We start from the raw sequence: 24,613 nt of genomic DNA, 5'->3' as shown, positions 1-24,613 counted from the left end.
AATGAAAGATCCTAGCTATTAGAAACAGCACTTGCATGCTTTTAACAGATAATGAATAGAGCTAATGTAGTGAGAGCTGGGCCATAAAGAAGGCTGATCGCCGAAGAATTGATGCTTTTGAATTATGGTGCTGCAAGAAGATCAAACCGATCCATTCTTAAGGAAATCAGCCCTGAGTGCTCACTGGAAGGACAGATCGTGAAGCTGAGGCTCCAATACTTTGGCCACCTCATGAGAAGACAAGACTCCCTGGAAAAGATCCTGATGTTGGGAAAGATGGAGGGTACAAGGAGAAGGGGACGACAGAGGGCGAGATGACTGGACAGTGTTCTCGAAGCTACCAGCATGAGTTTGACCAAACTGCGGGAGGCAGTGGAAGACAGGAGTGCCTGGTGTGCTCTGGTCCATGGGGTCACGAAGAGTCGGACACGACTAAACGAGTAAACAACAAAATGCAATTCTGAAAAAGTACGACTCTTGTAGGTACAAGATTAAAAGAAAAAAGATTTTGTAAGCTGATACGGTGTATGAATTGTGCTTGTTCTGCTTTATAAACTGTTTCGTAGATGAAGGATTCTTTTTGTACAAGAAGCCCTGCATCTCGTGTGCCAACAGCTCAAATGCTTTTTATTAAATCTATAAATTATTCTGGACTTGTCCAGTGATTTTTTTTTAGAAGTAATGTCCATTGGAGCACTGATGCATACAAAAGAGGTCTCCCAGCAGCAACAGCCTCCCTAATAATTTCAAGAGAGGAAGAAAATGCAATCCACATTCCTTCACAAATATGGTTCTGCTCCCTTAATGAAGGGAGAAGCCAAGCTATGCTGATCTCTGCACCGGGAAGAATATTTAGAATGTATCCCCACTACCAGGTGACTGATTAAACAAAACTCCAGATTCACTGTGTATCCACTTCACAGTATCCCTAAGAGAATACGGCATCTGTTTTATTCGCATATATATAATCCTGAACTTTTTTAAAAAATTGGCCTCTCCTCTTCCTGCGAGCTATTTGGACAAATGGGACTCCCATGGAGATTCTACAAACAGCAAAAAATTGTTATGAAAAATTAAGTGCTACACAATAGCTCTCAACATTGATCACTGTATTGTTGTACAGTTGCTAATTTATGTCTGGGCAGGGACCGGCGAGCACAGAGCACATTTTTTTCTAGAAATGGTTCATCCACCTTGGAAGACTGTCTCCCACAATCCCTGATGTGATTTCGAAGAAGATTTACCCTATGCAGACTTCTAAGTATCTAATGGCTGTTCACACAAGCATATAGGTTGCATTCAAGTGTAAATCAATGGGCTTAAGTGTGCTTAATTTCCTGTAGCAACAGATTAAAACAGACTTCTTCTTTTTTGCTCACCCAAAGCATGAAAGTTTAGACCTATTCACTCCATACTCGAGGTGCATATATCCCTTCTGCTATAACGGCCTGCTAAAATATACCAAAACTCATAAAGAGGGAGATAAGTTTGCAAACATGTAACTATTCAGATGTTAGGGGGCATCCTATAGCAAATTTAGGATGCAGCAGATCCCTGGCTGAGCCAGCATTAAGTCTCCAATTCCGACTCAGCTGAAGATGGCTTAGCCAAAGATAAAGGTAAAGGTAAAGGTAAAGGGACTCCTGACCATTAGGTCCAGTTGTGGCCGACTCTGGGGTTGCGGCACTCATCTCGCTTTATTGGTTGACAGAGCCGACGTTTGTCCGCAGACAGTTTTTCCGGGTCATGTGGCCAGCATAACTAAGCTGCTTCTGGCGAACCAGAGCAGCGCACGGAAATGCCGTTTACCTTCCTGCCAGAGTGGTACCTATTTATCTACTTGCGCTTTGTGCTTTCGAACTGCTAGGTTGGCAGGAGCAGGGACCGAGCAACGACAGCTCACCCCGTTGCGGGGATTCGAACCACCGACCTTCTGATCGGCAAGTCTTAGGCTCTGTGGTTTAACCCACAGCGCCACCCGCGTCCCTTAGGCAAAGATACACCAGTGTAATTTGCTCATGCTGGCTAAACTGGGGCTCAGTTAACTGTGCTGAGGATGGTGTAAGTACCCCCCAAAGGGGTGTTCTGGGGAGGTGGCAGGGGTGGGATTGGTCAGGTGGACTTAAGGTGGACCCTAACTCTGTTCAGCTCAGTCTGTGACCTGGAAAAAGCCTAGTGTAAGTCCAGCTCTATTATAAACCTATGCTTTCCACCAATTTCTTGTGTAGAGGATGGCTCCCATCTTGGCAGTGATTAATGCACCCTTGAATACTTGTAGAGATTCTAAACTGAACCATTATTCCCCCCTTTTCAGTATTTCCCCCCCTTTTTTGCAACATTCAAGGAACACTTATTTACCAGCAGAGTTTAAACAGTATCTTTATTACTTGCCAGCAAGCGTTATTTGTTTCCAAGATTTGCGAAGGTTAAAAGGAATGCTGTGTATTAGAATAGGGTGTGCTTAGAATAGCATGTCATCATGAGCTTGCAAAATGAAAACAAATGATGCATGCAGCAACAATAAGTATTAATCTCTGGCTAGTGGACTGGGAATTCTTCTCTCCCCAGCAACTAAAGTATTTGGATAGAAAACGTTAACACTTGTATCTAAGCCAAAAAAAATCCTTGCGGGTGGGAGGGAATCTTCCATGTTCATAACCGTTATCAGGAATGCTACATGCTCTGAATGCAGAGTATTAAAAAGACACATTTAATTCTAAATTTGACAGTTTGGAGTCATGGTAGGGCTGGAATCCTTGCGTAGACGTTTTAATCCCTTCACCTCATAACTCCACATCAAACCACATCCTGTCTCTTCCTCGGCTGTGAGTTGCTGACAAGGAAGACAATCTAGTTCTGTTAAAGGCTCCCTAACGGAGCCCAATGATACACATTCTACTTTTTTATTTATAGAGTTATTCTGTCAGAATTTCAGTTGTGGGTGCCAAGCTCTACAGCAGTCAGAATGCCATTTCCCCCATTTCCCCAGGAAGAAGAGCGGAGAGGATATCTCCCTAAGGAAAGACATTATGACCTGAGAGTGGTTTTACCCAATGGGAAGAGTTGGGTTACAGGCGATTTAAGCTTTTTCTGCCCCACATGCTTCTCTCTTCTTTATTCAGCACCCACCCTTTAGTAGTGTGGGCCTACAGGCTAGTTGTCTGTTTCCAGGGGTTGAGGGGGAGACCCTAATTGGCTCCGGGTCTTCTCTTTTTTGTCTACTCCACACTGTTGGGCAATGTTTGTTGGAGTGGTGTCACTCTAATTTGGCTAGTTGGAATGTAGTCTGGGAAGGTGGGAAGATTTCAGAAAGAATGGAAAGCTTTTACCTGAGGGTCGTGGGTGTCCCCTAGTCATTGTTGTCAGGCATGGCCTGTGGGTGCTGGGAGGTGACAGACACATTGGGGTGAACACTGGCCAATGGGGCCACTGTGTGCCTGTTGGGATCTTACACCCAAGGTCCACGCAGCAGGGAGGGAGGAATCTTAGGAAACTTTGCACAATGTGTGGTTGTTAACTTGCCCAGGTGATGGGGGTAGAAATTAACCCCTCCCATCTATTAATGAACACCTGCCCAGACTTTATCTGATTTGGTTACATTGGGTGAATCTGACTAATTTGTTTTGTATATCCTCAAGTTGTTAAATTTATAACTTATTTATCCACATTTGGTTGTCTTCTTCCTGGTGTGCTGGCAGTGGTCAATCTAGGAATTTTAACTTTGAGTCTGCATTTCCTCAGTTGCATGGTGGTTGTGATCACAAAGGAGCAAAATGGAAGGAGAAGCAGCAGCAGCGGTGGTGGTGGGGGAAAGCAGGAATGACTTTCATTCGTTCTGTGGCCAGTATAGGGAAAATGTGGGAGCCAATTGTTGCTTTCTGAGGTGTGATGACTTACTGCCCATTAATTAATGCCAGCCATGACAGAACAAATCATAATACAAGCACACACTGAAGAAGATGGAAAAGCAGAAGCGACTGGGCCAATTGGGAATCCTATCTCTGTAAATCACTGTGGTGAGCAGCTACCTGCAGTGATTTAGATAATGAGATGAATGTAACAACACAACACATTGCAAGGCAGGTGGGTAGAGGGAGGATTTGAAACTGACTAATGGAGAATTGGCAGTCTTGTATATACATGTCCGCTGAAGTCCCATTCCCTTGCAGCCCCATTGAATGTCAGGTGTGACAAAACGGTTGTTTCTTCCCACAGTTAATTGGATAAATATTCTTGTCCATTTGCAAACTTTGGGTTTGCGCACTCTGCCTACTTAGGAGCTAATTTGCATGAAAACAGATTCAAAGCTTAGTTTCAGTGAGATCGTTCTTCCCAGAGTACCTCTTCAAATGCAAACACATTGCCCATCATCCTTCCAAAGGCTACCTGACTACTCATGTCTAGGAAGCCCTTACAAAGGATTGCTTTTGGATCTTAGGTTGAGGGTCACAGGTTCCGCACCCCTACATTAGTGCCCCATATTTCTTATTGTTCTACCTTGTTACAAAGTCCAGAAGAGTTTAGCTATACCTCACCTGTTGGAGAGATGCAATGTTAATATTTTGAATGTTGGAAACATTCAAAATATTAAGTTATAGATTTTAGTGATGCAGAAAAGTAGGAAATCTAAGATACTCCTTTTCCCCCTTCTCCCTCCTCATTGCATGGCATTCAAAGCTTTCAGTAGGTGTTAGGACACAGGACAAATTGGTTATTACCACATAAACTGGGGCTGGAGAGAAACTGCATGGTGAGGAGCCTCTTGTACTTGCAGGTGTTCCCTGCACAGTTCAGAAACTAAAAATGAAACTAAAAGTGCAGAGCCTCCCTGCTTCACAAAGCTGCTCTCTGACTCCTGGAGAACAATGAGGAAGGCAATGAAGAGGAAGAATTAGGGCTGATATAGACTTACCTTTTGCCCTGCTCTTTCCAGGCACAGACCCGTGCTTAAAAGCTCTGTGCCTGAGTGGTTTGGGGCTCCTTTTTGCCCCGCCCAAAAACTACTCTTTAATGCTCAATCAGAGCAAACATCAATCCAGGTTTTCTATGGACTGTCCTTGTCCCCGTGGCTCCCCTCATGAGATCACAGCATGCAGATTAAGAACCACTGGCACAGTGAGATGGCATTGCACTAACCAGGGCATGGTAGGAGTGGGTGGTGGCAAGGGCGCAGGCTCCTCTGCAGCCCTGATCTTGCTGCTGCCTGCAGTGGGACTATTGGGAGGGCGGCTCTGTGCCCCCGCCCAGCGGCTCCTACTGCTCCTGTTAAGGGTGCTTTGTTGTCTTAGATCTGTGTCTCCCCAATTCACACTTGTCTGCCCTACAACCCTGTGGATAGCTCAGTTGGTACAGTGAGAGCTGGACCATAAAGAAGGCTGATCGCTGAAGAACTGATGCTTTTGAATTATGGTGCTGGAGGAGACTCTTGAGAGTCCCATGGACTGCAAGAAGTTCAAACCTATCCATTCTGAAGGAAATCAGCCCTGAGTGCTCACTGGAAGGACAGATTGTGAAGCTGAGGCTCCAATACTTTGGCCACCTCATGAGAAGAGAAGACTCCCTGGAAAAGACCCTGATGTTGGGAAAGATGGAAGGCACAAGGAGAAGGGGATGACAGAGGATGAGATGGTTGGACAGTGTTCTCGAAGCTACCAGCATGAGTTTGACCAAACTGCGGGAGGCAGTGGAAGACAGGAGTGCCTGGCATGCTCTGGTCCATGGGGTCACGAAGAGTCGGACACAACTAAATGACTAAACAACAACAACAGCAAAGACTCTTAAATCTCAGGGTTGTTGGTTCAAGTCCCACAATTGGGTAAAAGTTTCCCGCATTGCAGGGGGTTGGACTAGATGATCCTTATGGTCCCTTCCAACTCTGATTCTATAAGAAAGTGACATCTCTTCAGGAAAGAGAGGCTGACAGTACAGGAGGGCTGATGTTAAGCGCCTGGAGAAAAATGTGCCCTGAAAAAAATCTCTCTATTTCCCAGATGTGAGTCTGTACACATCTTGCTTCAAAATGCTAAAAGTACCACTAAAGACGGAGGCCTTATGATCATGATTGCATTAGTCAGTGTCAAAATGAGTTAAGATGGGTAGCAGACCTTATGCCTTCAGTTCCCAGAATGTTTTTGACTGCAAATTCCTCTCAAGATTGTTTTACACTAGTAATAAGTTTAGTCCTGGTGCACTGAATGAATATAAACGCAGCAGCTAAGGGAATCCCACTGTGTATCATTTAATCAGATAATCTGCCTGCATCTAACATCAGGAGAAGGGAACATCACCAGCCATTAAACTTCCATAAGCAGTTGATGTTTCAACAGCAGTTACTAAATTCTTATTTTAAAATTATACCTCTTGTCAGTTGAGGAATTTATATCCGCAGTGCTTTACTTAAGATTGGCTACTCCTGCAGTTAATAATCATATAGCTGGTAAACTACTTTTTTCTCTCCTTCCTGGCATTTTGGAGAGGGCTGTGACACTGGAAAAGCCTTATTTCTGAGGGGTATCAGGTTACTTTGCCCCATTATGGACATGACCCTCATTTTGGTACAACCAGCATAAATCATCATCATCATCATAATTTATTATTTATACCCCGCCCATCTGGCTGAGTTTCCCCAGCCACTCTGGGTGGCTTCCAATCAAGTGTTAAAAACAATATAGCATTAAATATTAAAAACTTCCCTAAACAGGGCTGCCTTCAGATGTCTTTTAAAGAGAAGATAGCTGCTTATTTCCTTTACATCTGAAGGGCGTTCCACAGGGCGGACGCCACTACCGAGAAGGCTCTCTGTCTGGTTCCCTGTAACCTCACTTCTCGCAATGAGGGAACCACCGAAGGCCCTCGGTGCTGGATCTCAGTGTCCTGGCAGAACGATGGGGGTAGAGATGCTCCTTCAGGTATACTGGACCGAGGCCATTTAGGGCTTTAAAGGTCAGCACCAACACTTTGAATTGTGCCCGGAAACGTACTGGGAGCCAATGCAGATCTCTCAGGACTGGCGGCCACTCCCAGTCACCAGTCTAGCTGCCGCATTCTGGATTAATTGCAGTTTCTGGGTCACCTTCAAAGGTAGCCCCACGTAGAGCGCATTGCAGTAGTCCAAGTGGGAGAAATGGTAGTGGAGAGAAATGGTAAATCAGAAATGGTAGTAGTGGTTCAAGTCAGAAACAGGACCATAACAGAGTGGTCACAGAATCCTTTTGTACTGAAATGTGCTTTTTCATAGAATTGTAGAATTGGAAGGGATTCCAAGGGTTGACTAGTCCAATGTCCTGCAATGCTGTAATCTTTCACCCAACATGGGGCTTGAACCCATGGCCCTGAGATTAAGAGTCTTATAATCTACTGACTGAGCTATGTTGCAGCTTCAGCTCCCGTCAGCCCCAGCCAGGTCAAGGGTCAAGAATGAAGACATCTAGAGGTCCACACACTCCCTACCGATGCTTTGTAGGGATGTGTGCGCTCATGCACACTTCCTCCAGGCAAGCTGTACAAACAAGCTGTCCATACCACTGGTTTTACACTGAATATTTTACAAAATGAATTTCCTTGAACATTAACTTGCATCCTTTGTTTTGGGGGGTGGGTGGGAACCACCACAGAAAACTGAAAGATGCGAGGCATTAAACATTCCTCACTTAAGCTGGAATTCCGCATTGTTGCAAGCCTACAGTGAAGGGTTGAAGAGTAAAGGCAGAGAGCTGCAAGGAGCCTCAAAGGTCACCCATCCAAGTCCCTGTAGGATTTACTTGACTAAAGCCACACCCACCAGATGCTCATTTGGGCTTCATGCCTGTGTGATCTTGGCAACATGAAGCAGCCAATCCATATGGACTGCATGCTACAGGACTGCATGCTACAGCAGTAATGTCTGCAAGTCAGAACAACATGATTTGGATGAATTGTGTTGGTAGTTCCCATACCAAAACTGCATTTCAATTATTTCATTGTAATATATACTATAGATCAGTGTTTCCCAACCTTGTGCCTGCAGCTGTTTTTGAACTACAACTCCCATCATCCCTGACTAGCAAGACCAGTGGCAAGGGATGATGGGAATTGTAGTCCAAAAACAGCTGGAGGCACAAGGTTGGGGAACACTGCTATAGATAACATCTCCAGTTATTTTATGAGAATGATAATACGTAATATGGATGCATGAAGGATGTTTGTGTGTTTTTTTGTAGCATCCATATGATGTGTTGGCATTCCTACCCTCTCTTAATATGGAATTACCATTCAGAAAAAAAGAAAAATCTGGTAAGTTAAAGAAAATGGTTGCCAACGACTTGTTTGCAATATCATATTATAATATGAAACTCCCATTTAGAAGCATAATTTGTCAATATTCCTTACAATTTGTCAATATTCCTTACACATCGTAGGAATGCATCCTTCTGGGAATCAATCACATAACTTGGCCAAACCATGTCATCACTAGTTGCATACATTACCAAGCCAAGTAGAAGCCACAGTTGTGTGACAATGGGTTGCCACAGGCTCCTGCACCATCGAGAAACTTCAACTGGGCCATGCCTTCCACTTGTGTTCCTGCTATGTAAGCAAACAGTTCCTAGGCAACGGCATTTCTAATAACCCATAAAATTAGAGGACTAGCTTGGCTAGCAAGAATTCCAGTATTGCACAGAAGCCACCAGTTGGTTCAGGAGATGATTAAACAGTATGTGAGAGACTTGTGCAAATGGAAGGCAATGGGTTAATTTGGGGGCATTCTACAGTGGCTGCAAATCAAACGAAGTTTTTGCTGTGATTGTAGTCTCCCATTTCCCACATGTATCAACTGAGATTAAGCTATAAATACTATAAACAGAAAAACCTCTGACAATTTTCATGAGCATACTGGCTGCATGGATTTCAGTTACACTGAGCAATATTTTATTTTTTCAGCAGTGGATCGATATCAGAGCTTCATTATAATTCGATGCTTTGCCCCCCTCCAAAAACACCCCAAAAAACACCCTAAGGGCTTTGCATTTCACATTTTCTTTCTTTTAGAAATGCCAATATTACAGTAAACAGCTTTGTTTCTCAGTAATCAACCACATGACAATCTGATCTTACCTCTACATAGAGGATAGGAAATATTCCAATCTTATCTCCCAGCATTCCTTCTGCCCAATTATCATCTACTCTCCTGATGACAGTCAAAATTTCATCCTAAAAAAAATGACAGAGATCACAACATAATATACAAATAGGCAGATTGTCACACTTTGTTTCTATTGGGGGGGGGGGGGAATGTGCCCTATAAATCACCCACAAAGCAAAACAGAAGCAAGCTCTCCAAGTAGCAACCAGGTCTTCCATAAAGGGAAGCCATGGTTAGTTATACTTTTCAACCTACTTTTCCAGCTGTTAATGCAATGGGAAGACCATAGACCAATTATTAGAATTACAGTGGTACCTCGGGTTAAGTACTTAATTCGTTCTGGAGGTCCGTTCTTAACCTGAAACTGCTTCAGGTTACATACGCTTCAGGTTACAGACTCCACTAACCCAGAAATAGTGCTTCAGGTTAAGAACTTTGCTTCAGGATGAGAACAGAAATCGGGCTCCGGCAGCACGGCAGCAGCATAAGGCCCCATTAGCTAAAGTGGTGCTTCAGGTTAAGAACAGTTTCAGGTCAAGAACGGACCTCCGGAACAAATTAAGTACTTAACCTGAGGTACCACTGTATAAGTAATCTATATCTAAATATCCCTATTATTACTTGTTTCCCAAGATAAAAATGAATTTGTGGCTGCATACACTTCACACACTTCAATAACATAGCTCCCCCCCCCCCAAAGAATCCTGGGAACTGAAGTTTAGCCCTCACAAAGCTATGATTTCCATCACCCTTAACATACTGGATCCCAGGATTCCTTGGGGGAAAGTCATGTGCTTTAAATGCATGATGTGTACGCAGCCCAGTATGCAGCTCAGGAAATAGTATGCACCTGAGTATGCAGCTCAGGAAATAGAAAACTGAAATCTATAAGAATATATTGGTTCAAAGGGTTAGAATCATAGAATCATAGAATCATAGAGTTGGAAGAGACCACAAGGGCCATCGAGTCCAACCCCCTGCCAAGCAGGAAACACCATCAGAGCACTCCTGACATATGGTTGTCAAGCCTCTGCTTAAAGACCTCCAAAGAAGGAGACTCCACCACACTCCTTGGCAGCAAATTCCACTGTCGAACAGCTCTTACTGTCAGGAGGTTCTTCCTAATGTTTAGGTGGAATCTTCTTTCTTGTAGTTTGGAACCATTGCTCCGTGTCCGCTTCTCTGGAGCAGCAGAAAACAACCTTTCTCCCTCCTCTATGTGACATCCTTTTATATATTTGAACATGGCTATCATATCACCCCTTAACCTCCTCTTCTCCAGGCTAAACATGCCCAGCTCCCTTAGCCGTTCCTCATAAGGCATCGTTTCCAGGCTTTTGACCCAAAATCTCTTCCCACTTGTTACATTTGCTTATTTCATGCAGTCTTTCAGAAGACTGTACTCCGATGACTGAATATATTGAAAAAGGGAGACACATTTCCCAGTTTATTTCCCTCCCACCCCTTCAAAGGCCATCGACTAAGCTGTACCTGCCCAAATCCTACTTCCACTGCAGCTGCGGAATTTGCATATATGCCTGGAGAGAAGTCAGTGAGATGACACTCACTGACACTCACTGGAGAAAAGCACAGCTGTTGCCAGGGTTGTAAGATTGATTTGAACATCACATTGAGAAATTCTATGGATCACTCCATGTCCTTTTCTGACTGAGAGCAGATTTGAATGTCACGTTATATGTGCAAACAGCAGATGTGAGAACATTTGTCTCTGTACTTCCCCACTAATAACGTAACATGCAAATTATTGATTTATGGGTCTCCGAGCTATGTGCAATTCACACTCACAGAAACTAAAAATCTGCATCTGTCAATCCATATTTGATACTGTGGAGCATTCCAAAGAAAAGCACAGGTTTTTACCAAACTCCTTCCTAGAAAATTCTGCACAATCCTGACCACCCCCCCTTTAATTTTGCAACATGCCCTTATTTTGCAAATGTGATGATTTGGCACAATCTGTTCTGGTTCTGCTACTCACGGACAGGGACATGGAGCACTGAACGTAGGACAGTGCCACCCTAACCACTGGGAATCTTTGTCAGCCTTCTGTCTAGCTTCTGAGATCACAGCAGGGGTTGCCCACAAAATTCCAAGCACATATTTATAGCTGGAAAAGTCAAACTAACAAAGAAAGACGAAGATTCTTGGGAAGCCAGAACGCTTTCCCAATGTCACATTTTGTGTTTGTTGTGGAATTACAGCACACACCCAGCCCATCCCTGACTGTGATCAGTTTCCACAGGTTCCCAGAGTTTATGTCAAGCCATGGGTTGATTTCTGTCTGTCCTGGCTGGCTCTTTATGTTCATTTTTACTTTTTAAAAAGATAAGGGACATGGGTGGCACTGTGTGTTAAACCACAGAGCCTAGGACTTGCCGATCAGAAGGTCGGCGGTTCGAATCCCCGTGACGGGGTGAGCTCCCATTGCTCGGTCCCTGCTCTGCCAACCTAGCAGTTCGAAAGCACGTCAAAGTGCAAGTAGATAAATAGGTACTGCTCCGGCAGGAAGGTAAACGGCGTTTCCGTGCACTGCTCTGGTTCATCAGAAGCAGCTTAGTCATGCTGGCGCATGACCCGGAAGCTGTACGCCAGCTCCCTCGGCCAATAAAGCGAGATGAGCGCCGCAACCCCAGAGTCGGTCACGACTGGATCTAATGGTCAGGGGTCCCTTTACCTTTACCTATGGAAGTCTAAGAAGGATGCATGGCCAGTAGAAGGAAATATCAGTACTGTGCAGGCAGAGGGTAGCTTGGACCAATAGCTCTTTTAGTAGTTATATAGTAGTTATACAGAGAGGGAGAGAGACAAGGGAATTACTGTTGCCAAGTAAGAAGAGAGAAGGGCACTGGGGATCTGGCAAGCTGCATGACAGACCTCGATGTAACAGGGTGAACTCGTGTTGAGATATAAGTGGCATGGGATTTGGGCAATGTGAGTGGCAGGATAGAGAGTTCGGAGAGGCTACTAGGGAAGTTACAGAGGAAGACTGAAAGCACATATTTTTACCAGTTCCAGAGAGAAGGGAACCTTTGGGAGCTGCGCCTCGGTGGGTGACTTCCATTCCCATGCAACAGTGAGGAACCAATGCGGGCAAGTCTTTTAGGCTCCCTTGAGTCCTAGATGGTGAAGGCTCCAAAGAAACACAAACCTGCCTCCTCCCCAAACCCTGCTAATTGGTGAACAAAAGAGATGTCTTGAAGGAAAAGCACAAGGCTGGGGAATCCCTCAGGTTCCCAACTAAAGCGAGAAAGAAAACAACAAAGGGTCGGGAACACTGGGGGAGAAAGAGAGTGTCCCTATTTGCATGTGGTCTGCCTAGTGGAGTGAGTGCAAGATACAAACCACCCAAAGACCCCTTCCATCCACTACAGGAAAATCCACATGTTTACCTGTGTTTAGTCTACAGACCTAATGAAGTGCATCTTTTCTTCACTACTTGCTAACCCACACAGAATATTGATTTCCATACAGCAAAAGATGGGAAACTTGTTATTTCAAACGCACCTTCCATTGTTTTGCAGTGACACTTTATGTTCTTTCTTCTGTTTATTGTAGCCAAAAGGCTTCAGAATTAGTGACTCTCTGACAATCTCCTCCCAAAGGTATTGTTAAGATGAGCAATTCCATTTTATAACTACTGCCAGAAGCTATGCCGAAGATCCATAATTTCAATCAAGATTGATTTACAAAAGAAAAGGTGGGATCATCTCTTCGTTGGGTGGGTATACATGAAATTATGTCTCAAACCCAGATATACCACATGGCATGGCATGAATTAAGGTCATTTTATTGAGAAAGCACAACCAAAATGATTAATGGAAAAATTTGAATGATGGCAGAATGGCATCACAGCATGCAGTGTTCTGCTGTCACTATTGTCAATATTTGCCAGCTGGTAATAAATGCTTGCGCCCATTTATAGCCATACAAAAAGAAAACACTCTTTTCAGGATTGATTGCTAAGGATATAATGCTGGTATTCTCATTGTGCACAGTTATTACCAATAGAAAAATAATTCTAGCTTGATAAAGTGGGGATTCAGGGTGGCATTCAGCATAATAATAGTTGAATACTATGCATGGTCATTTACTCCCCTTTCTCCCAGCTCTAAAATTGATCACTTGCACAACAGGCCTCCTATATATTATATTAAGTGAGTTAGTTCTACCTTTAATTCTTAAGTAATGCTCTGAACTGTGAATGAGAAATCAGTGTTAGGAGTGCATGCCTGGCCATGCCATTTGTCACCAGCTAAAAGTTCAGAAACGCGGGTGGCACTGTGGGTTAAACCACAGAGCCTAGGACTTGCCGATCAGAAGGTCGGCGGTTCGAATCCCCATGATGGGTGAGCTCCCGTTGCTTGGTCCCTGCTCCTGCCAACCTAGCAGTTCGAAAGCACATCAAAGTGCAAGTAGATAAATAGGTACCGCTCCGGTGGGAAGGTAAACGGCGTTTCTTTGCGCTGCTCTGGTTCGCCAGAAGCGGCTTAGTCATGCTGGCCACATGACCCGGAAGTTGTACGCCGGCTCCCTCGGCCAGTAAAGCGAGATGAGCGCTGCAACCCCAGAGTCAGTCACGACTGGACCTAATGGTCAGGGGTCCCTTTACTTTACCTTAAAAGCTCAGAAAGGCCTGGGAAATATCTCTTTATGGGAATCAATGTATAGGAAAGGAATGGGGTACCCGTGGTTTTCCAGATATCGTTTCACAGCCCTAGGCAGCAGAGTCAACAGCTAGGGATGGTCAGACAACATATGGATGACTCTGCAGTGAAGCTGTAGGGTTGCATGTGTCAAACCCTGCATAAATAAGAACAGTATGAGGAGTGTTTGGCCTTCTGTTAAATGCACGTGAGAGGTACATTTTGTATGGTGCTTATGCTTGTTTTTACAATATTTCCCCAATTGCTGCTATACAGACAAACCAGCTATGCCACAGGGGAATACAAGCTCCTGCTTTTCAATTGAGTAATTGCCTGTTATCATGTCCCAGGCCATCTCTTCCTCGATCCTTTTTTTTGGGGGGGGGCGGGGCGGGGAGAAATGAGGAAGGAAGACTCTACCTATGCTCAGAGGTGATCTGAAGGAGCAGGATTTTTGAAAACAAAAGCTGATAACGAGAGCTAGGAAGCATTTTTTAATTCAAAGGTCAACAGATTGCTATTTGCTTAATTACTGGAATAATAATAATAATATAATAATAATTTATTATCTGTACCCCGCTCATCTGGCTGGGTCTCCCCAGCCACTCTGGGCGGCTTCCAACAAAGATTAAAAATACACTAAAATGTCACACATTAAAAATTTCTAAATGTCAGGTAGTTGTTTATCTCTTTGACATCTGATGGGAGGGTGTTCCACAGGGCGGGCGCGACTACTGAGAAGGCCCTCTCCCTGGTTCCCTGTAGCTTTGCTTTGTAGCTTTTCTATGTTGTGGGGCAAATGGGGATGGGAAAGAAAATCTGGAGGCGCAGTGACTAGGAGGTGGCTTCTGAGTTTCTGGATTGGAAGGGCTGACCTGAATCCCACTGTAAAAGGAATAGTTGCAACGACACACCACATTATTTTATAGTACTGTAATATGTTTCGCTAGTGAATTTGAAAGACTGGACCCTGGAATGCATTCATTAATGTAGTCACTTCTAAATATCCCACATAACGCTTTAAGTGAATCAGATTGTGATTTAACAGAAGGCCAAACACTCCTCATACTGTTCTTATTTATGCTGGGTTTGACACATGCAACCCTACAGACTTCACTGCAGAGTCACTAATGGAAATGAGATTGAAATCCAGCCCAGGGTCTCCAGGATGCATATAAGGCCCCCTCTCTTTCCCTGCCACATCAAAATGAAACTGTGAAGCCTAAAATTCCTCTGACTGACAGAACCATATCAGTAGCAACACAGAGCTTGTGCCATTCACGGAGGAGCTGAGCTAACTGACTTCAGCAGTGTGTGGGATCTGAAATCCATCTAAACAGGAAGAGCTTCATCAGCAAGGTGACAGCTACAATTAGCATAGAAAAGCCTGATGAAATAAAGACAGAGTGAAGTCCCGAGATGAGAAATAGATTATCCGGCTGTCAGAGAAGACAGGAGACAAAAACACAGTTACTAGGGTGACAGGGTGCATAGTAGGAAAGAAGCTGTAGGAATAATAATAAAAGAAATGCTGTGGAGAAGCAATCAAAGTCCCCGAGGCAAAACAAAGCAGCAACTGGTAAAGGAGGATGGCAACACGATCAAAGATGGATGAGGAAGCCGTTATAAATGCTTACTTGGAGGGGAAAACCTTGTATTTGAAAATGACACCACATATACACAAAGGAGTAGGACAGCTGTAACGCACCGGTGGAAACAGCAGCAAGTCGTTCGTCAACTAATGTCAAAAAGTTACTCCAGGAAAGTAAAATGCAGGAACGTGTTTATGAAAATTTGCCATTTCCATTATGGCTACCATAGAGAAGCAACAATATGCATAAGTGATTGGTTATTATTTAGAAGCTGCCAACCCCTCTAAGTAGTTGGAGCACAGAGGGATTAGGATTAAAAGTGCTAAGGTTCCTTTGGTCAGAGTGATATTCACAGACCTTTGATGAATCCTATGAATGCATCATCATATGATTATATCAGTGTTTAACCATATCCTGGGAAAATGTTAATTTCTCTCTGCTTTCCTCTCATGAAGTCTCTGTTCACCCAACCCCAAACTTCAGCTGTATCATATAGCATTAGACTGCTGCGGTAAAGAGCTAGGTGAACATTAATCCATTCATCTAGTCCCATACAATTCCTAACAGCAGCGCCATTTTTCTAGAAAAAGAGGTGCCGGAACACACAATGAATGCCCCTTCATTCTCTTAGAGAGGTGCCAGAACCCACCTGAGAGGTGCCAGAACTGAGTTCTGGTTGAGAAAAAACCCTGCCTAACACACCTCTAACTTGCTGTTCTTACATACAGTAACTAAGATGGTGTCAGTTGTTTCCATAACAATGTTTTCTAGGCTTTTCCCTATGGACAGTAAGGGCTAATGCAACAGCCACTCTTACGACCAATCCATTTTCAGTTTCATAAAGTAACCTATATTCAACAAAAGCTGAAGGGTAAGCTCTGAATCGAGAAGGAATTTCCTGTTTGCTGGTGAAGAACCTTTCCCCCCAGTGCACATCCTCTGTGGCCTGGATGCAGAAGTTGCTCTCTGAGAGGCTACGGACTGACAGCGCTGCCATATAGCAGGGAGTTCAGCTTGATGGGCCTTTACTCCCTCTTCTGGGATTCTAAGTTAATCCCATCCTGTCTTTACTTGAATTTAAGCACCTTAACTCTCATGCATGAGAATCTGACAGGCCTAAAACCAGCTTGGCCATGTCACAGAATTTCAGAGGATCCACAAATAATAATAATAATATATGGGAAGTATTTCTCCTTCTTCACTGTAAACACTGAGATGTGCTGCTATAATAAATAAAAAAAGCATGGCCAAAGGTTTTGACTCTTTTCTTGTGGTTTCCTTTGGAACAAACACGGTCTGAATCACAGAGATACTCATTAGGAGGGGAAGCAAGATTTCACACTACCTTGGTGAAGGTCAAACAGTCTTTGTCTTGATCCTTGTCCTTTATTTCAAAGTCATAAAGTGCTTTGCCCTGAGGTGGAGCTGGTGGGAGGGGCTTGACACACTGGATATAGCTTGCTGGGAAAAAGCCATGATTTCCATTCAGTTCCCCGTGATACCAATTCTCGTCTACTTTTCGTCGCAGTATAATAATGTCTCCTTTGTTAAACTTGAGGTCACCAGGTTCCTTGCCTTCATAAGCATAGAGAGCTTTTCCGTAGGGAAGTTGAGAGTTCTGCAGCAACAACAAAAGGAGGATATGATGCAATGTGATTAAATCAATTATAATACCAGCATATACTCTTTTACATTTTTATTATTATAACTTGATTTATACACCAAGCATATTCCAGCATTATTAGTTTCAAGTTTTGTTGTCCTTTGACGGTCATATATGGCTGATCTGCACACTGCCAAACCCAAAGCACATGGGGTTGTATTCAACTAACTCTCATTCAGAAAATACTTATTGAAATGAATGGACATAACTTAATCATGACCACTAATTTCAATGGGTCTACTCTGAGTATAAGTTAGTTGACCCATGGGAAGAAACAACTCTCACAAAAGAAGACTGACCTTTCCATCAGCAGTAGTTACTTTTCTTGGCTGCTTAGTGTTACTAAAATATTTAAACATAATGCTATTTAGTTTACAATTCTATCTTCTAGTTTTGTAACTTTTGATTTCCAAGTACACACTTTCCCTTTCTCTTCATAATATTGCTCAATAAATGATAAAATATTCATGTAAATGGCACACAAATGTTCCCAAATGTTGTTATGTCATCCTCATGTCTCATGTGAAATAACATATTGGCCACCTTGCAGATTTCTGAGGGTGGGGAATTATCCTATAGAGACACAACATAGGTACCTGGACTTTGTTTAAACTAATCATCATTGATTAAAAAGTCAACAGTTAACACTGTTTTGCTTTGGTCTGGATGATAACTTTTCAGCTTGCACCCCTTTTCAATCACAGAATTAGCCTAATGAAAAGTATCATCTTTAGCTCATTCATTTTTCTATGACTAACAGAGATAAAGAATTGTTTTTTAAAACAATATGAAGGATTTCAGTTAGGACCACTACCTATATAGCAAATTCACAATCTGGGAAATGACAGCATGGATAGCTTCAGTGATGACTAAAGAAATGCAGATACTTGTTTCAAATCCTTTTATTTTCCTCCCTAATCTGTCCCTGATTTGTTTCATCCACCAAGCATTCAAATAATGAAGACCAGATAAGCTGGCCTTGGTACTTTGGAATAGTTTATTGGTTTCAATAAGAGCCTTGAAAGATTTTGATTCGATTTGTCCTGGTACAAATCATTTTTTTAAACTGCACATCACAGTAAACCATAAACCATGGCTTATAGCCCACCTTGCTCCCACTCCACGCTGGGAGGAAAGAAAATATAATAACTGTCTTAGAATTACGTTCAAACCTGGGGCCGTGGATTACTTCATTTCAAACAAGCCATGAAGTGAATCCAGGGTTTGCTCTTGGTTTACCAATCATGTTTTTTTTGAGCAAGCACTGGTCTTGATGTAACTCAAAGCCAGGGGTGGTGTTTATTTCCTCCATGAACTGGCAGGGAGGAAAATGTGGGTAAGATTTCCTTGTGGAAAATGGTCTATGGTTTAGTATAATGTGCAAATGAGCGTCATAACCAGGACTTGTATAAACTCAATTATTAAAAATCTGTTTCAGCACACCAAAATTCTCTGTGTAGCGTATTCAATATTAATTTATCAATTATCCATAAAATGCATTAATCGCTTTTCTGCCTAGAAAGCGATCCAAGGCAATGTAAAATTCATTACAGATAAAATTAAAAACAACAACACTGAACGCTGGTAACGATAAAACAAGATGCAATAATGTTCGTATGGATTGTCCCTAAGAGTCAGTGGAATACTCATTAAAAAGCAAGCAAAAGCAAAACATAAAACACCCCCTTTTCACCCAAATCCAGCTCCACTTTTATGTTGTAGCCGGTCTCTTGATCTAATTCTTGCACTTCCTCAACAATGGAATACATCAACAAAAGGGGAACTCTCCAGTGCAGGATTGATGTGCTGGAATAGAAATGCCTGCCAGGATAGTGAAAAGAGGCAAATAATCTTTGCTCATAGCTGATGTCCATTTCACATGTTACATTTTAGGTGCACGTCTCAAATGTATACCTACGAATGTGTATGTATGTACATGCAATGGACAGGTGTTCGCAATCAGGCAGGTACTCTTGTCTGCATCTCAAGTGTAAACTGTGGCAAACTCTGGTATATGATGTGGAATCACAGAATCATAGAATTGTAGAGTTGGAAGGGACCCCCAGGGTCATTTAGTCCTTTCCCCTGCAATGCAGGAATCTCAGCTAAAGCATCCATGACAGAGGGCCATCCAACCTCTGCTTAAAAACCTCCATGGAAAGAGAGTCCAATGTGTGAAAGGACCCTGAATAAAGGAAGCAGCAGAATTCCATTACTAAACTAGCATCATGGCAACTCATGTCACCACTGCCTCTCTTATTTCCTGTAGCTGCCCTGATTTATTGTTTTTTTTAAAAAAAAGTTTTCCAGAAAATGTAGCTTCACAATAAAGCACCTCCTCCACCCAAAAGGAGAGGGGGAGGAGAGCACAAGGGGAATTGATTAGTCATATTGATTCCCCCATGCATTTCTTACATTAACAAGAAATAAAACAAGAATGCCCATCTACTATGGATTTAAGTCTGTCACAAAAATGGCAAGAGTTGGAGGGCAAGGGAGCATAGAAAAGTCACTACTCCGTGTATGTCAATGTTTTCCTGCACAGTGCTGGATTCTGCAGAAGGTTTCTTTACTGTTTCAATCAATCGGTGCTGACAAGAAAGCCCGAAGCATTAATAGAGAAAGAGAAAGAGAGAAGTATTTTAGCGAGGTCCTAATGATATGCTGGAAACTCAATCATTCTGCATTTATGTTTCAGCCAAATCAAACAGTAGCACTTAAGAAACTACCTGCTGGCAAATTGACAAACAACAATCACAAGGCAATTAAATGGTAACTAGAAGCCTGCAACCAGTGAATTGGGTGGTTAGTTTAAATCAATATATGAAATCTCACTCTCCACTATCTGCTGTCCTCTGCCTCTTTGGCTGCCTAGTCCACACTGGTCAGACCTCGAAAACTCTCTGGCTTATCCATCTTCTACTGTGCAACAGTGCCCAACTCCTCTTGCTCTTTGACCTGATGTCAGCGCTACTTTCTCCTTGGCTTCTCCTTCTCCCCCAACTCCATGTCTCCATTACCTAAAGTTACTTCTTCTGCCAGCCTCCCCTTTTGTCCCAATTCCTTTGGTCTTGTTGTTTTGGCCACCATCCTAAAGCGTGCCTGTTTCTATTTTCAATTCTGTATACAGCAACTTCCGCCTTTAAATGCTGGCCTGGTTTGCATGCCATGCCAAGCCAAACCATGGCTTAGCACAACTGCACAAGCTGGTATTATGGGCTTCAGACAAGGAGATTGCAGCTGCTTTGCTCTGCTGCACTAAGTGATGGGTTGGTTTGACTAACTGGCTTGCATGTACCAGACCAACCATGAACTATAACCATGGCTCATTCTATGGTTTATTCTATGGTTTATTATGAGCCAAACCACAAGTTTGTGTTTGAATACTAAGAATTAACTTAACAAGGCACAGCAGCAGAAGACCAAAACAATCTTTGCTATGGGAATCCACATGCCCACATGTTTATGCTAAGCCACAGTCTACTGCGAGGCAGGGGCATTGGTTCCTGGAGGCTGAGCCCTTTGGGGGGGGGGGCAAGGGCTACAGTCCGCCCCTCCATATCCATAAAACACAGAGGCTTCTGCTCCTCCTTCTCCTGCCGTAGAGGGGAAGGAGGATCAAAGCAGCCTCCCGACGGTGGTGGCACCAAGAGGAGGCAAAGGAGGAGCCACCAGCCATTGAGCCACACAACCACCGCATTCAGCTCCGCCCCCAGCTCCTTCCAACATCCTGACACCGTGTGTAGGATGTCAGCCCCCCAATGGCCCTCACAAGCTCTGCTGTGAGATTTTGCATTGACTTTTTCTTGACTCTGTTCTAGGTCTCTTCGGCATTCATCTTTCTTTTCTTTCACTCAACCTTCCCTCTTCCAGTTAAAAGTCCATTGCGTATGATGTATCCTTCCTTTAGTCAACCACCTTGTCTCTGGGCTCCATGCTTCTGAGCTTCTCTACATTCTGGTACCTCTTTCCAGTCCTCAACCTTCTCTTTTTTAGCAACTGCACAAGCTTCCCTTCCTTTCATAAAAACTCCACTGCAAACAATTTTCTTATCTGAGTAGTTGGAATGATCATGAACCAATCAGAACCAGAGGTTTCACTTTAGCAAAACATATAAATACTGCAGGATTTTTCCTTACAGAGCTTAGAGAAAAAGAGAAAGGAAAAGCTGCCAATACAGTGGTACCTTGGTTCTTGAACTTAATCCGTTCCGGGAGTCCATTCGACTCCTGAAACCGTTTGAAAACCAAGGCGCGGCTTCCAATTGGCTGCAGGAGCTTCCTGCACTCAAACGGAAGCTGCGGAAGCCACGTCAGATGTCCAGCTTCCAAAAAATGTTTGCAAACCAGAACACTTACTTCCGGGTTTGCGGCATTCGGGAGCCGATTTGTTCGACAACTAAGCTGTTCGGGAACCAAGGTACCACTGTAATTCTACTATAGGAAGTGTCAGGGAACTGCCATCGGAAAGACAGGTGGTGAGAAGGCTTCAGGAGAATAGGAGAGACACTTCTTCAGCAGAAGAGGGAACCAGTAGGGGGAGTGCGGGAGCTCCAAAGGAAAGGGAGTCGGAGGGGAGGCTCTGGGATACTTCCAGTGAGAACAGTGTGGAGGTATCAGAACAGCCTTTAAGGACCCCCACCCCCCGCCGGAAACTGTCACGCAGGGAATCCAGGCGGCGCATGTCCGTGAAACAGCTTTTATGTTGGAAACGTTTCCGCAAACGCCCACTGTCAGATTCTACCAGCGACTGACGGAGCCATGCTAAAGGGCTCCGCTCAAGGCAGGGTTTCACTGCACTGAGTGAGCTCTGAGGGATCCAGCTTCAACGCACAAGCAGCTCATTATCCCACCACAGCAATCTGACAGTCCCTGAAAGCAGCTTGTGCAAAGAGAGGCATCATGAGCAACCCAGCCGGAGCCGGAGATGGGGGAGCAGCTGCAGCCGGTCCTAGCCTGGAAGAAAGGTACAGGATGTTGGAGGTACAGTTAGCTCTGCAAACGGCGAGGCTGGAGGAGAGGAGGGCTCATGATGCAGAAAAGGGGAAAGCCGCCCAGCTCTCGAGGAAAGTGCCAGGACTGGTGCAGAAGTTTGGGGGTGATCCCAGGAATTATCAAGCCTTCAGGACAGAGATGCAATATGCCCTCAATCTGCAGTTTGATGATTTTCCTGATGAGGATTCGAGGGTTGCTTATGTGATTGGGCATCTCGAAGGCGGGGCCAAAGATTGGGTGAGGCCACTAATGGCAGCCAATAATGAAGCCCTAAGGGACACAAGGAAGTTTTTTCGCGCCATGGATCTGATGTTTTCCAGCGAGATTGAGCAGGGAGTGGCGCGCAGGCAGTTAATGGCGTGTAAACAAGGGAACCGATCTGTCCGTGAGTACTGGACTGAGTTCACCATGTTGATCCATAAATTAGGATGGGATTTGTCAGCGGAACCGATACAAATGCTGTTCGAAGAAGGACTATCTTCGGCAGTGAAAGACGAACTTTCCCGGGGGCCCAGGGCGGAGTCTATGGACCATCTGACTAAATCAGCGCTGGCCATAGGATCACGCCAGGAGGCCAGAGCCTTGGAGAAGCGGGAAGGGAAAGGGGAGCGTTGGAGGGATTTCCGCATTCCAGAGATGCCAGAGCAGCCTTCTCTGCCAGCAGAGCCGATGGAAATCGGAACAGCGCGCGCGCGCGCAATTTCAAACCCCAGTGAAGGGCGGAAGAAGGAGGGAAAAGGCGCCAAGAAATGTTTTCTCTGCCAACAGCCAGGTCATTTTGCCAGAGTTTGCCCGCAAAGAAAGGAATGGCAAGGAATGGCGGGAGCTGTTGGGGAGGAGGGAGAAGGAGCTAAGGAGCAAGTAAAAGCCAACGCCTGGCTGCCACCGACGGGGCACAGCAGCCAGGCCAAGGAACAGTAAATGTGCCCACGCCAGAACCCCCAAGACCAGCTCTTGTAATAGAGGTATTGCTGGAGCTGGCAAACGGACACCCACTAAAAGTGAAGGCGCTATTAGACTCAGGCAGCTCCTGCAACTTTATGAGTAAGGAGTTTGCAGCCGCCCATCAGATACAGACCATTCCTTTAAAAAATCCCCTGCAGGTGACCACGATTGATGGGAGGGCGCTGTTGGGGGGAGAAGTAGACCAGCAGACTGTCCCCATGACAATGAGGGTGGCAAGACACACGGAACGGATAGCGTTTAATATAGCCACGTTGGGAGGAGCGCCCATCATTTTGGGGATGAGCTGGCTAGCGCTGCATGATCCGCTTGTGGGATGGCATCAGAGAGTGGTTTCCTTTGGGTCAGCACATTGTATGGGACACTGCACAGAAAAAGGGGGCCAAGTAGGCACTCAGGCCACGTTAGCAAAGATAGAAGCAATGGATCAAGGTAGGGTACCACGACAATATGCAGATTTTGCCGACGTCTTCAGCGAAAGGGAAGCAGATAAACTACCCCCGCACAGACCCTTTGACTGCCAAATCAACTTACTTCCAGGAGCGCAATTGCCAGTGGGCAAGGTGTATGCAATGTCTGACAGAGAGATGCAGGAACTAAGGGAGTTTATTGACAAAAACCTCAAGCGTGGGTTCATCAGGGAGTCACGAGCGGTGGGGGGTAGCCCAGTGTTCTTTGTAGACAAAAAAAACTCAGACAAACCGAGATTAATTGTGGATTTCAGGGCCCTAAACGCAGTGTCCGAACCAGTGACCTTCCCTATGCCCAGAATCGATGACATTCTGACCCGGGTGAGAAAAGGGAAGATTTTTACCAAGCTGGACCTGAGGGGGGCGTATAACCTGATACGTATGAGAAAGGGAGATGAGTGGAAAACCACTATGTTCACCCCCTTGGGGGCATTTGAGTACTGCGTTATGCCTTTCGGCCTCCAGGCGGGTTCAGCAGTATTTCAATCATTCATGAATCACGTACTAGGACCATTGCTGTACAAGAACTGCGCTGCGTTCTTGGACGATGTACTGGTGTACTCAGAGGATGAAGAGCAGCATGTGCGAGATGTACGAGAAGTACTGAGCAAACTGCAAGAAAACCAGCTGTGGGTGAAACTGGAGAAGTGTCAGTTTCACACCAGGGAGGTGGAATTCCTTGGGTACCGGTTATCGGACAAGGGGCTGGCCATGGATCCTAGCAAGGTGCAAGCGGTGCTGGAATGGAGGCCACCGAAAACTAAGAAAGATGTGCAGAGGTTTTTGGGGTTCGGAAACTTCTATCGGAAGTTCATCAAGAACTTCGCCCATTTAACAGCCCCCATCACGGATTGTCTCAGCAGTAAGAAGAAATTTGTCTGGACGGAAGAAGCGCAGCGAGCTTTCGAAAGTTTAAAGAGGGCGTTTGCTTCGGAAGAACAACTCTTACACGTGGATCTGCAGCAGCCGATGAGGGTGGAAACCGACGCGTCTGACAGAGCGGTGGGCGCCGTGCTCCTGCAGCCAGGAGCGAATACGTCGGAATGGAGGCCGTGTGCCTTCTTCTCGAGGAAATTGAACAAGTCTGAGAGGAATTATACAGTGTACGACAGAGAATTACTCGCTGTCCACGAAGCGTTCAAGAGA

General features: G+C 44.6%; 1 protein-coding gene across 2 annotated transcripts in view; it reads right to left on the bottom strand.

Moving 5' to 3' along the window:
- The window catches only part of SH3RF3 (SH3 domain containing ring finger 3), a 203,105-nt gene that overhangs the window by 54,516 nt on the left and 123,976 nt on the right, over positions 1-24,613 (bottom strand). For both annotated transcript variants that reach the window (XM_079972571.1, XM_079972570.1), the window contains exons 2-3: positions 16,723-16,995; positions 9,094-9,189 (exon numbers count right to left, since the gene is read on the bottom strand). In XM_079972571.1, coding sequence (XP_079828697.1) covers positions 9,094-9,189; positions 16,723-16,995 — 369 coding nt within the window. The remainder of the gene's footprint in view (positions 1-9,093; positions 9,190-16,722; positions 16,996-24,613) is intronic.

Source organism: Podarcis cretensis (genome assembly GCF_951804945.1).
Source record: "Podarcis cretensis genome assembly, chromosome: 4".
NCBI lineage: Eukaryota > Metazoa > Chordata > Lepidosauria > Squamata > Lacertidae > Podarcis > Podarcis cretensis.
This window is presented reverse-complemented; position numbering and strand designations above follow the sequence as displayed.